The following is a 14,491-nucleotide window of genomic DNA, read 5'->3' on the forward strand; positions in this document are numbered from 1 at the left end:
GAGCTGTGTAAAGAGAAAAGAGAAGTGGACCTAGGACTGATCTCTGAGGAACCCCGATAGCAAGGGGAAGAGGAGAATAAGTGGAACCAGCAAATGACACACTGAATGAGCGGTCAGAGAGAGCAGTGTCCTTGAGGCCAATAGAGTGGAGCTTGTTAAGTAGGAGTTTGTGGTCTACAGTGTCAAAGGCTGCAGAGAGATCCAGAAGAATCAGTAGAGAGTATTTGCCATTAGATTTAGCCGCCAAGAGATCATTTGAGACTTTAGTAAGGGCAGTTTCTGTGGAGTGTAGAGTGCGGAAACCAGATTGTAAGGGGTCTAGAATGGAGTTAGCAGAGAGATAGCGGATAAGGCAAGTGTAGACCAAGCGTTATAGGAGTTTGGAGATGAAGGGGAGATTAGAGACTGGTCGGTAGTTAGCAGCGCTTGATGTGTCAAGAGTTGTTTTTTTCAGTAATGGGTTTATAATGGCATGTTTAAAAGAGGAGGGAAAGATACCAGAGGAAAGAGAGAGGTTAAATATTTTAGTCAGGTGACCAGTGACAGATGGGGAGAGGGACTGGAGGAGGTGTGAGGGGATAGGATCACTAGGACAGGTAGTAGGACGAGAAGAAGAGAGGAGCCTAGAGACTTATTTTTCTGTTAGTGAGTCAAATGCTATAGAGGCAGCACTTGTGGCTCCCTTATAGGAGATGGGATGAGGCAATATTTATTATATTTGGTATATTAACAAACATTTAGTTTACAGTACTTTCATTAAAAAAAACAAAAAAAAACTTGTCAAATCCTTTTAAAGTGGTAGTCCATTTTTGGAGACCTGAATGAGATTCAGCTGTACACAGTGGGGCAGATTTACTACTGTGACTGCTTTTAGAATGTGTTAAAAAAATATGCCATTTAATTTTAGATTTATTTAAGAACAGATGTTAGTGCCTCACTATACACTTTTAAAAAGTGTAGAAAAAGTGCCTAGAAAAGAGGGTGTTACTTAGCAGGGAAGGGGCGGGACTTAAAATGCACCAAAATGCGCCAAAGTGCACCAAATAAAAACTAAGCCAACCAAGAATCGGTATAAGGAAGAGAAAAGTGTGTGAAAGATGCGCCAAATTTATTATACAGTGTGCGCCACTGTGATAAATTTGGCTCATCATCAGACTGTCTGGTTTATGCTGTCTAAATATTAGACAGTTTAGCAAATCTTCCACAGTATATTCTGATGGGAGAAATAACAGCACTCTGCTATGTCAATTTTCCCATTGCAGAAAACTTTAAGGCAGCCATCAAGAAGGAGGAGAAAGGAGGAATAACCCAATGATTATGATGTATCCCTCTACTTTTTTTTACTCGTGGTCAACCCTTCCTTTTGACAGGTGTAATTTTCAGTGGGTACTATAGCCCTTGAATACTAGCAATCTTCTTTCATCAGCCTCCTGATCCTTTGTCCTACGTCTTTTACCAGTTTTATGGATATCTAAACTAAATTTATCCTGCCTTTAAAATCTTACAAAAGTATTTAATTTTGTAAAGTATATACCCTGAGTGTCTGTAGCCAGTGTTTTCTGTCAGAAATTGATACTTGATAGTTCTGTAATCCCAGGGATTACCCTATCTGCAGTCTGCTCTGCTGTCTAACAGCTTCCCAGTAATTAGACTCATTCATTATTTAGGATAGTTTAATCTGATGATATAATAAGTGAAACGCTCTGAACATGCAGCAATAATAAATGGGCCTTACACAGCTGAAAGCACTAAACAAAAAACGCATTTAACGAGGGAATTAATGAAACAGAAATCTCCCTTCATCGTCTAAGATTTAATAAAGGAAAATGAGGAATTGTCAAACAGTTCTCAGTTGGCACATACAGCAGAATATTTTACATTGCCTATAGAGAATTTTTAACCTGTCTATTGCTGGAACAGATAGTAGTAAACTAGTGATGAAAGAGAAGTAGAATGTTGCCCTATGCTGTAAAAATACCTGTTAAAATCAGGTGATAACTAGGTAGGGTGCCGTTGTACTAGAATTCAGAATTCTAGAATTTAAAGAGCACCGTAGCAAAGTCATGGATGAATCTCCACCACAAATGGTTAGTTATGTCATATAGTAGATGTTCTGCACAAAGAGAATGCGGATACAATTATTAGATACTGTAGTTCCACCTTGTTTTAACCTCAAAAATCCAAAATATGCCCACATGGAGGCTGCTAAGGCTGCTAAGGCTACAGTTACACCCATGGTTGCTTAATTTTCCTACTCTTGAGTCAGCCCTCCTATTCTTTGTATGTTAAACATCATGTGACCAAGACATTACTAGAAAACACAAAGGGGGTAATTTATCAACAGTTCTACTCTATTTTTCTTGGGTAAAGGGGGTGTAGAACTGTTAGAATTTCTTATAATTAATGCCAGAATACTTCCGGAACTTATAGCTCCTAGCTGTCATAGATTTCACTCTATGGGGTGTAGAAAGGTAGAGGCCCGTACAGGGCCCCTACCTTGCCCCTCCTGTTTTAACTACCCTCCTGGCCCCCATTGGACAATAAAAACAAAATTATATTCACTTCTCCTCCCTTGTTCTCCCCTCTGGCCCCCTTATCATTCCAGCTGCTCATACTTTGTAATGATGCCAAACAGCATTAAGACAATGTATTTGGCACATCAATGACGTTGAATTTCTGCGTCGCATATAAGGCCCTGACCCTGCTCGGCATCAGGACCTTGTATGAGTGGTGATAGAAGGATGAGGGAGCCATAGAAAACAAGTAGTGAGATGAGTATGTGTTTTTTTTTATTTTATGGGCAAAGGGGACAATTGTGGCACATGGCCCGGCCTAAAGATATGGCAAAGATGTGGCACGTTAATGAAGAGGCTTTGGCCTCTTCATAAATGTCTTGGAGTTTACTCTAATTTTTCTTTCTATTAAGACTGGCGTATGAAACACCAGTCTTAATAAATTCCCCCTAAAGAATCTAAACAGGCTAATTTTTAAATACAAGTGTTAGGAAAGGTCAATTACTTTTCCATAGTCTTAAACAATATAAGAAGTCTATCTCAGAAGATAGAACAAGGGAAAACTTTTACATTTTGGGCAATTGAATCTTTGGACCAATTCTAAACCCTTTGTTTGCTAAATATGCAGTTCCAGTTGCATTTCCTCCCATCTTAAGGATGCGATTAACAAGGGCTGTGCCCCCTCTTTCTATGTGCCTTATAGCAACCACATGAGATGCCTCAATGGTACCTGCTTTACATCCTTCAAGTAGGACTGTATTATAAGACAACACTACCATATGTATCATTCAACATGTTTCATTCGGCATGTAAAAAGTTTAGCATGTTCAACAGGTGTGTGATATCACCTAGAAACAACCTTGTATGCATTTTCATTCTTTCTTTGTTTACCACATTCTGGAAGTTGACATTGTAGCTCAGAACATATGTTGTAAATACCAAAACAGTCTCTTAGCTTTTAATATAATTTGAATAAAGAAAAGGGAATGTTGAAAAAATAGTCCTATCTGCGGGCATCATGTTATAGAGAAGGAGGACGAAATTAATTGATCTAAACCTTTGCTCATTATGGGCTTAGGAGTCCAGGGGGCGGTCCTAATCAGTAACTGTGCATACAGAGATAGCTGTCAATCAAATTCTACCGTATATTTTCCCACATAACTATGCATCAATTGGCCCATCTCCTCTTGCTCTAAAACTTGTTGCCTGCAGGTCAGATTTATTTCTCCCCTTATATAGCAATTGTGGCTTGTCTGCATCCTGTTGGGAAGTGTTGTTTGACCCTGCCCTTGTATCAGCTAAGTATAGCCTTTGCTTTTTCTGCTTTTGTAGTAAATATATGTCCCTTTTTCTGTTGTTTTTAAATATAGAGAGTGAAGAGTTTTAGTGTAGGGACTCGCAAGACAGTGAGGACCTTTGACGTGGAATGTGAGCTTGCGTATTTTGGCCAAAATATAAATTAATACCTCATGTTTATTACTGATATGTTTATTCGGGATGCAGAAAGACCTTGTTATGCTGGGGGAGAATAGTTTGTCAGTGCTTAGTGTGGCGCACCTGGTATGTGCTGTAGAGCCCGCCTGACCGAATACTATGGGCGTAACTAATAGGCTGTAAGCCAGCATGGTGCACTACACGTTATCGTGCAACTGGCATACTTGTGGAAGCCTTATTTATGTGCAGTGATAATTTTATCCCCCTCATGAATAGTAGGCTTGATAGTGACTGTTTAGCAGTATTTTGAACCTGTGGGATCTCCCCTTATATAGCAATTGCGGGTTGTCAGCATCCTGTTGGGAAGTCTTGTTTGAACCTGCCCTTATATCAAGTGTATGAGGTTGCCAGTTTTGAATAAAATGAAAATTGTGATTAGCATTATCACATCTGTAGCAAAAGTTGTGCCAGCCTGTGATCCTTCAGAGCAGTGAGTGTTGTGTACTATTGCACTAATATTTCTAAACTTTAACTAAAGTACTAGATTACTACAACCAGTCTTCAAATCACATACAACAGCAGGTGTCAGGAAGCTGCTGAACATAAGGCAGGCCTACAACATAAAAAAAAAACCTGAATGTGGGATATTTAATTTACATCCATGCTGGTCATTAACTTGTATGTGGGCAAAAAAATATATTATTTTTTTCTACAAGATCTAACTGTTGATTTCATACGTAGGGAAAGTCATAGTCATTTCATATATTCTATCATATATAATATTGGGGTACATTTAGGCATTTATTCATTTCTAGTTGCCTTGAGACACCCGATAGTAGAATTCTGTTCTTTCTCTATGTTCATTTATGGCCGGCTCCAGGGTCCTGCCTTCCGCACGCTGGCTGCACAGAGCAGAGTTCGGTCCATGTAATGCCACATTTCCCATGTTGGATAACAGAAGGCGACCAGCCTCTGCAAGGGCTTGAGGCAATGTTAAAAATGATGTAGGCAATTACTGTGTGGGCTAATTAACTTGTGACAGCTCTATTTGGCTTGCGTTCTGGAAGAGAAACTGATCCCTTGTCCTATATTCTGGATAACTTTATTTAGAGAGGTTATATTGTTTTCAGAACATGAATACATTACTATGGTGTCAAAGGAGAGATCTCCATATGTAGATACATTGAGGACATCTAGGAGCTCACATACGTGACATGCTTTACAAAATTATGCTTTCTTTAGAGATACTACATTGATATTAAAGTGGTCTCTGGACTAATATAAAATTCTACTACAGAGACTTTAAAAGAATGGGGAGAAATATCCCAATATACACTCCCTGGTGCTGTCTCAGAGCAGAAAGAACTTGGATTCCCAATTCTTTAAAGTGCATATATCTAGTAATCTCTCGTAATACAATCAGACTACTCAAATTGGCTACAATCAATTGTCTTTATTTAGAGTGTTTAGTCTATGACAGACCTGCAATTGAACCCCTCCATATTTTTGATGGTGAACTATGATTATTTAATATAATGCATCCTTGGGAAAGGAAATCAATTATGCACACTAAAGTTCTAGAAATAACTTGTGCAGCTTATGCCTCATTCATTAAACCCTATTATAATCTAACCTCGATTCACTTAAATTGCCGGAGTCCAGGCATGTGGCCATAATATGGACGATAAAATGCGGCCACATTATGACTGTCTGAATGAGACTTTAGGCTGTTTCCACCAACCCAGACACCACAGCTACCGAGTTGGCAAATCTAATTTTATCTTGCAATACTGTCTCAAAGAACTACACACTCTACTGAATTTCATTATAAGTACCATATTTTCTTAAGACTTCTGCACAACTATGAACTTTGGATACTGTAAGATAAAGAGGACTATTTTGGTGAATGTGAATACTAAGAAGCCATGAACATTTCAGGGAAAATATTTACAATTTTATGCTATCCATTCGGGGTTGTTTAGTAATAGTGAAATACCCACATTATTCTTTATTTCAGCACAGATCTCCCACAGTTCACTTGGCCATTGTTGGGCAATCATTTATTTATTTTTAGAACAGCCTGATGGCTATTTCTACTCAAAACAATCTTTGAATAATAGATAGCATTTTATATAAATGTAATTTAGAAAATATCAGTATCTGTTTGTCATTTGTGTCTTTTTAGGAAATGTATTTCTCCAAAATGTATATTTTTTAAACTCACACATATAAAGAAGACCCTCGTGGGTATAATTCCTATAGCGATGTTAAGAAGTTCATTTATAGCTTTAATGTTAGACCATGTGCAGTAGAATGAAGGGCTTAACCATAGTAGTCCATAAGGAAATAACTGTGAAGGTGGCCTTATGTTTGACTCCAGACAAGTACATGTGCATAGTGAAATAGTTTATTTAATGTATAGGGATTAATATGTATTTATAGTAAATACATGGATCAGAGTATCATTTGTTCTATACTAAAGCATTGAAAGGATCCTTAGTGGTTAGGATTGTTAATCTTCATCTCATCACTGTTTCTAAGATCACAGGAATGAAAATAAAGGTTAGAAATTCAACCTTGGTTGCAATACCACTGATAGCAGTTTATGATAAGACTTTTGTATATGGAGACAAATTATCCTGTTAAAGAGTTCAATGCAGCACGGGTAAATAATGAAGAAGATGGCGGCAATCATTATACGCCTTTGGGATTCGTGTACATAGGGTTTTGCACGTGCTGCTAATGTACCATATCTGTGCTCATGGCATGTCACCTGCTGGAGGGCTCCCCCCTTTACAAACACAAGTTCAGGTGCATAGGGAGACCTCAAGGAAGAACAGCTGATGCTACAGATGGCAGATCACTTATTTGGCAAGATTTGAAGTGTGCAAATCAATTCTTTTAATTACTTGTCAGGTCCATTTCTAATAGGAGAGTTAAGGATGCTGAAAAGGAGTAAAAGCAAACAAAAGGAAATGAAGTGCCAAACTAATATGGACTATTCCAGAATACATTGTGGAAATACTAATCCAAATATGCTGTAATGCATCTCTGATAAATGCAGAATAAACTATTTTCATAAATAGGCTAAGTGTACACTATTGCTTGTGCAGTAAAGATTGCTGGCTCTACTTCATCCTATTTGCTGGACAGGCAAGTAATGTTCTATTAGGCAAGTAATGTTCTCCAGGAAGTCATTGGCCACTATGTAGGGCAGATGTCTGGCACACAACAATTGCCATTTAGTCAAACATCCTTGATGCTTCTCGTATGATGGCCTATGCTACTTCCTCTCCAGGACATGACTTTTTGTGGATACTGTCCAAAAGTTTCATGAGATGTCTTCCTGCCCAAAAAATGGGACATAGTAGATACGGCAACCCTCTGCCACAACATGTTGTGATGGTTGATTCTTTAAATAAGTTCAAGAAGGGTCTTGATGCCTTTCTTTAAAAATATAATATTACCAGTTAGGAGTACTAGATTCTGGAGATGGGATGTTGATTTAGGGAATTATTCTGATTCCCATAGTTGGAGTCGGGAAGTAATTTTTATTATAATGAATCGATTGCCATCCACCTCTGGATCAACACGGTAGAATTGTCAAGCAAACTCTGTCCTAGTTACAGACAGACTGCAGAAGGTAGGGGTGTGTCTCTTCCCTGCCTTCCAATATAAGTCTATGGAGAGGGAAGCAGGAGGAGGAAGCAGAGAGTGATAGAGACACAGACATGCTGCCCATAGAAGTGTATGGAAAGGGAAGTGGTTAGGGGAAGGGAACAGAGACTCAGACATACTGCCTGTACATGTCTATGGAGAGGGAAGGGGGGTGCAGGTGCAGCTAAAGACAAACACAAATGCTGCAACTTCCTAGTAAGTGGTATATATCTCACCCCACTACTGGAGTTATAGCTACACTGCTCATTACTGTTATATGATGTACTCCATGTTGCTGCTGTTTCTATATATGTGGTAGATAGAGATAAGAGAGCAGGATTTTCCTCTCCTATCTGTGCAGTGTATAGAAGACATGATAGCAGTTAGTCTCCGCCCGCTAGCTCAGACAAAACTGAGAATTAGAGAGAGCCGCCAGTGAAAAAAACTGTAAAAAAAAATGCACAATACAAGTCATATAATTGCCAGAAATAGTTTTATGCCTCATGTACACACATATGACAATTTATTCTGAAAACTGAGGTTCACTTAAAATTACACAATAAAAATCTTGAAGAAGAAACGTAGTGACTTCCTGACCTACAGATCCTGGCATACCGTGATGTACCCTGATCATACAGCACTAAAAAGGTTAATCACTTTGACCCAGGGTGCAGTTCTTACCAGGAATAAGACTTATGGCAGGAATGTTTGAAGTTTCCCCTGGGGAGAGGATAAGGAATAACATTAGCCAGTCTGCCGTACCGGACTTGGCAGCATGTGTCTGGGTCAATGGAACATTTCCTTTCCTCACAAGTAGAGCAGGTTTAACAAAGCCATGTTATCACTGCAGATAGAGATAAATCGGTCCTGACACTGATGGAAAATAACAGATGATGCAATCGAGTAAAGAGCAGACTTTGGGAACTGTAGCATCTTGATATATGTCAACACACTAGACTAGACTTTCTTTGTAAACTAAGTATAGATACAGTCTGAGTATATAACAGTGAAATGATTGATTCATGTGCTATTCTATATTTATACATCACCAACATATTCTATTATAATTATTTTCTAAGTCCTATTTAGCTTAGGATAGGGGCTGGTATTAGTGTGAATCATTGGTGGGCAGATAGCAGAGCCCAATGGGTGCCTGGGGGGGTGTGATGGCAATTGGGAAACATCCTATACACTTGTCAAACTAAAGGTGAGGTAAACACTGGGCCCACTAGCGCCCACATACACCTGAAGCCAGCCCTAGGGAGATGTGATGCAATTTATTCCATTAAATGGGACCCCTGGTATGTGGCTAATAAGGCAGAAAATATTTGCAGGAAATATTTCTTATTAAGGCAAATTCATCTGGTATGCAAAATTATTCTGATATTTTCTTTCTTTATAGTTAAATATGTGTGTGATGCACATGTAAAATGATTGTTTTGCCCACCTTGTATTTCCTGTGTGAATTTAACTCATTGGTCCAATTTTTTAAAATGTATTTTTGCTCTCTTAATTGCATTTTAACCTAAAATAGTGTCAAATCTGCTTTGTGACATTTTTTAAGATTTGCGACACAATTTAGAACTATTTGTGCCATGCATATCAGTTTGTAAAAGTGAAGTGAGAAGTCGGTGTGGCTTACTGCTTGACAAAGATTTAGACACAATTATCAAAAAGTCGCAATTCAGAAAACAAGTTGCATCTCTACTCCTCACAGGCCATGGCATTGCAAAAGTGCAGTCATTTCGGCCATTGTGAGCAGTGATGTATTTTGTGACAGATTTATCAAAGAAAGGAACATGCAGTCATAAATTTGTCACAACATATGTCAGTAAAGTAGTCCCAGTTTAACTTAGACATTGGCTAAATGACTTTTGATAAATATTCGACATTTTCTTTTGACTTTTCTTGAAGTTTATTCTTACATCTTCCCTTTTTCTCTTGCAGTATGTACAGGAACAGAAAACAAACTGAGCTCTCTATCTGATCTGGAACAACAGTACAAGTCCCTACGCAAGTATTATGAGAACTGTGAAGTGGTAATGGGGAATCTGGAGATCACCAGCACCGAGCATGGGCGCAACCTCAGTTTCCTGCGGGTAAACTTAAGATGTTATTTTTTTTATACCTTTAATATAACTGTAACTTAAAATCTATTCAAGGCTTTTCCAGTACTATTCTTAAGGCAAACATTGATACATTTTGGCAGATTCCCATGTATTCCCTCCCTATGCATCCTCCATCATTGCCTATTTGTTACATTGAATGATTCCTTATCTATAAACAAAATATCATATTTTCACACAAGGGTACAAGAAGCTAAGATATTCGGAGCTTCTCTGGTGAGATTCTCACAGTGCCAAGCTTCTTTAGCCATCCCTGTGGCATAGAGTGGACACACTATTTAATTCACAAATAATGGCTTAGGGGGGGTTAAAAAAAAATTTTGGACAGTTTATCTCTGCAGGGAAACTATTTTGATGCCGCGCATAGCGACCGCTGTAACCAAAATCTGCAGCAGCTTGCTTTTTTACCACGAATTGGCACTATTTGGCAAAACTGTGCAGGCAAAAATGAGTATTGCAAAATTGCACAAATTCATGGTAATACTGCATGCTGGTGTGATTTTTGGCCGCAGCATGGCCGCACATTGCCGTTTGGCCTCTCTCTTAAAGATCAAAATGGATTTAATGCGCTAGACATATTATACTAGAAGACATCTGGGAAATATTTTATTTCATTATTTCCTATTACTTGGGATGACTTGTGATTGGGTGACCTCTATTTCTCACATGGCTAGCTGAGGGTCAGGAATCTGCAATTGAATTCCACAACAGCTGAAGGTTTGATATATTGACTACTGGAGCAATGTTCCTGCTGGAGCTGCATTTTACTGACTCGCGTTTGGCATGGAGCATTGCAAAATATGTCAGTAAGCAAGTTGCTGCATACTATTCTTAGGTGAAAACAGCTGCATGGAAGATGTAGTTAGCCATCACCTAATGTAATATGCCACAGGTTGCTTATTGTTTATGCCACAAACCCCTTACCCATCTGCCCTATTACAGAGCTGTAGTTAGGCTTTTCTTCACCCGGGAAAAAGTTCAGTTTGGTGCCCCCATTCCTGTATCTAAATACCCAGCCAAGGTAACGTGGCTTGTTAGCACGCAGCAACGCCGGTAGCCCTCATATCTATTCCCCTGCCTATTAGGGCATTTTGATGTCATAGGGGGACCCCATCTATGAGCTAAAGTATAAAACTGCTTTGAACAGCCCTCATTCTGGTGGATCTGACGTGTCCAAGTATTACAAGGTCGGCCATTCATTTGAAATACAACTTCCCAGGTAATAACAGTTCATCTATATGGGTTAGAAGATACAGACAAGCGACGATAAACTGACAGATGGGTCAACCTCTGTTTTAAAAGGCCTGTCTTCATATGCAGTGTTACTCTGCAAATTTCATTGAATGTCCATATGGTTTTACATCCTACCATTTTCAAGATAATCAAGTACAAAAAAATAAAACGCTTGTAGTGTACAAAAATGGTTCTGTGAAGTATGAAGGAAGAGCGGCTTTCCATAGCTTCCTCAGTCTGATGTTTTGGCAGCTGATAAGCAGAGTTTGAGGTAGAAGAGGGATAGATACAAGCAGAACCTGTCACCCACTGACATGAGCCATGTGCCCGCAGCTTCTGACCCAGGGGAGAGAGGCGACTGGGGGAGATACTGTCAATCTGCCTGACATGCGAGATACACTTCATCCACATGAAAAGTAGTCTGCTATTTTACGTCTTGTCTATCTCCTAAAAAAATAATTAAGTGGTTAACTCATGGTGAACAAGTGTATAGAGTAGTAAATACTATAGAAGTTACCCAAGTGCTCCCTATCAGACAGACCCAGGATCCTCTGTGAGCATTAAATGTTGCAGAACAGCCTGTTTTATTGGGATCTCTGTCTAATTATGGATGAAATGAAACTACAAAACTCATTACACATATCATTTAAGCTGAGTCTAAATCATGCCAGCTTTCCCAGAGGTAAAAGGTAGCAGCTCTCACACTCTGTTCCAACCTAATAAATCCATTTTTCATTTAAATGCCTCAGCCGCTAGAGACGGTGCTTCTATTCTCTGCTGCTCGGCAATCCCTTGCTTAAGATGTTTTAATGCTTGATTGCATTGTAATTAGCAAATTACATAATGATCTCCGGAATAAATCAAGTTACTAACAATAACAATGATTTTAGATCGACTTCTAGTATTGCATTGTGTTAGGGAAAGCTTATTGCAAGTGACATTAGGCCTCATGTATAGAAACAGTGTTGTTCATTGCATCCAATCAGATTCCAACTTTCCAGAACTTATTTTAAAATGTAAAGCAGTGATCTGATTGGTTGGTATGGGTAATACTGGCACTTTTTTTTTCTCTCAAATCTTTTTTTATTGAAACATAAAAGGGCATTCACAGTACAAAAGAAAACTGGCTCACGGGCCCAGATAATTATTCAGAGTATCTGAAGCGCTGGAGCATAAGTCAGTCCAATATAATGGAAATATAACAGAACGTACAATAGGAATAAAAACACAACAATAAAGAGTGTGATAGTAGAAGTATGACAATCAATTAAGAGATACATCCAGGGCCGGCCTTAGGATAGATGGCACCCTGTGTGAAATTATCTTTCGGCACCCCACCCCATCATTAAAAAAAAAAATGCCCCATAAAAAATTATAATGCCCCTTTAGTGCCCCCATGCAGTATAATAATAATAATAATAATAATAATATTTAATAATATAATATATTACAACCCCTTCAAGGACACAGCATTTTGTCCTCTAATTGTGCCCACAGTATTATGCCACCTGTAGTACCCCTACACAGTATAATTTCCGCTTAGTGGCCCCCACACAGTATAGTACCCCCTGTAAATTTTGCCATACAGCCTCCCTGTAGACAGTGCCATAATCCCCCACCTCCTCCACCTTGTAGATCGTGCCATACAGCCCCCCACCTCCCCCTTGTAGACAGTGCCATACAGTCCCCTACCTCCCCCTTGTAGACAGTGCCCCCAAACAAAAACAAAAATTGTACTCACTTAGGCCCCGTTCCCATGACAAACTGAGCTGCTCCACGATGGGATGTTGTAGCCTGGTACAGAGTTTGCCAATCTTTTCGGACTTGAGGTAGCACTGGAAAAATAAAATTTCCTCATGGCACCCCTACCAAAAATTGTTTCGAGAAAGACAGAAAACAGCTAAAAAAAAAAGCACTACACTCGTAGTCGTAAGGTATGTTTACACAGCGTTTTTTGTAAGGCAAATAAAATCTGCCTCAAAATTTCTTGGCAAAAGTGACAGTGTTGTTTGACCTTTTTTTGTGTTTTTTCTTAAGCCGCTGAAGCTAATGCAAAAGACGCAGGCAAAAAAGCTCCAAACGGGCGCCGCAGGTATTTTCTGCCACCTATTAATTTTAATTGGAGGTCAGAAGCGGAAACCACTTGAAGACCATCTGCCCCCCACTCACAGTAAAATGACCATCAGCCCGCCACTCACAGTAAAATGACCATCAGCCCCCAACTCACAGTAAAATGACCATCAGCCCACCACTCACAGATTCCCCTTGTAGGTAGCACCACATGGCCCCCTTGTAGGTAGTGCCACACAGCCCCCTTGTAGATAGTGCCACACAGCCCCCTTGTAGGTAGCACCACACAGCCTCCTCGTAGATAGGGCCACACAGCCCCCTCGTAGGTATCGCCACACAGGCCCCTCGTAGATAGCGACCCACAGCCCCCTGTAGAGAGCACCACACAGTGCTGTGTCTGGGGATTCCGCTCCTGGAGCACTCCTTGTTGTCTCTGTCCATATATGGACAGTGACATCAGGGGAAACTCCTGCAGCTGCAGCGGAGTCCCTGTCCACAGCATTGCCGACGCTGTGACCGGGGATTCCACTCCAGGAGAAGCTCCTGTCGTCTATGTCCATTTATGGACAATGACGTCATTGGCTTCTCCTGGAGTGGAATCCCCGGTCACAGCTTCTGCAACGCTCTGGACGGGGATTTCGCTGCAGCTGCCGGAGTTTCCCTTGCTGTCACTATCCATATATGGACAGAGACATCAAGGAGCGCTCCAGGAGCGCAATCCCCAGCCACACGGGGATTTCGCTCCAGGGAGCTACAGTAGATAGCAGAGCAGGGAGATACCTTGCTGCTCTGCTATAGTGCCGTCACTATCGTGTAGCAGCCGCAGCGGCTGCTAGTGGCGCCACTGCCATCATGGCTGGTGTCGCCGCTAGCAGCCGCTATGGCTGCTACAGCGGTAGCGACGGCACTAAGTGAAGAAGCGCCTGGGTGAAAAGGCGTCTGCTGAGTCGCCGGGCTCGGGCGCTTCTGAAACATGCAGGGGAAGGGAGCCAGCGCAGCCACCCCTTCCACCTGCTGGAGTGATGCGCCCTGTGAGACAGCACAGGTTGCAGACCCCTAAGGCCGGCCCTGGATACATCTTAAGGTAAAGAGATACATTTTAAGATGAGTATGACCCAGAGAAGTCTCAAGTTACCCATAGCGAATACCATATGGACCAAAGAGCAAAAATGCCCATGCACAAATGTATAGAGGCATCCTAAACGGACCACTTTAGATACATAAAAATATAAGTATATAAAATTATAAATATATAAAGTGGTCCGTTTAGGATGCCTGGGATGAACCTCGTGAAGAATGAAAATCATGCAATGTCTTTAGGTTTTCTTTTTGTTTGTTTTTTTATGTCTAATGCCCATTTGGTTTTATACAAGTTAAAACCCAGCTTTATTCAAGTGCACAATTCCAAATTATAACAATTGTGATATCGGCTTTGCTGGGTTCAGAGGATACTGGAGC

General features: G+C 40.3%; 1 protein-coding gene across 2 annotated transcripts in view; it reads left to right on the forward strand.

Annotated features, from left to right (window-relative positions):
- Positions 1 to 14,491, forward strand: part of ERBB4 (erb-b2 receptor tyrosine kinase 4) — a 765,761-nt gene that overhangs the window by 321,562 nt on the left and 429,708 nt on the right. For both annotated transcript variants that reach the window (XM_075829649.1, XM_075829650.1), the window contains exon 2: positions 9,552 to 9,703. In XM_075829649.1, the coding sequence (XP_075685764.1) occupies positions 9,552 to 9,703 (152 nt within the window). The remainder of the gene's footprint in view (positions 1 to 9,551; positions 9,704 to 14,491) is intronic.

The sequence above is a fragment of the Rhinoderma darwinii genome, chromosome 6, assembly GCF_050947455.1.
Source record: "Rhinoderma darwinii isolate aRhiDar2 chromosome 6, aRhiDar2.hap1, whole genome shotgun sequence".
Classification (NCBI taxonomy): Eukaryota; Metazoa; Chordata; class Amphibia; order Anura; family Rhinodermatidae; genus Rhinoderma; species Rhinoderma darwinii.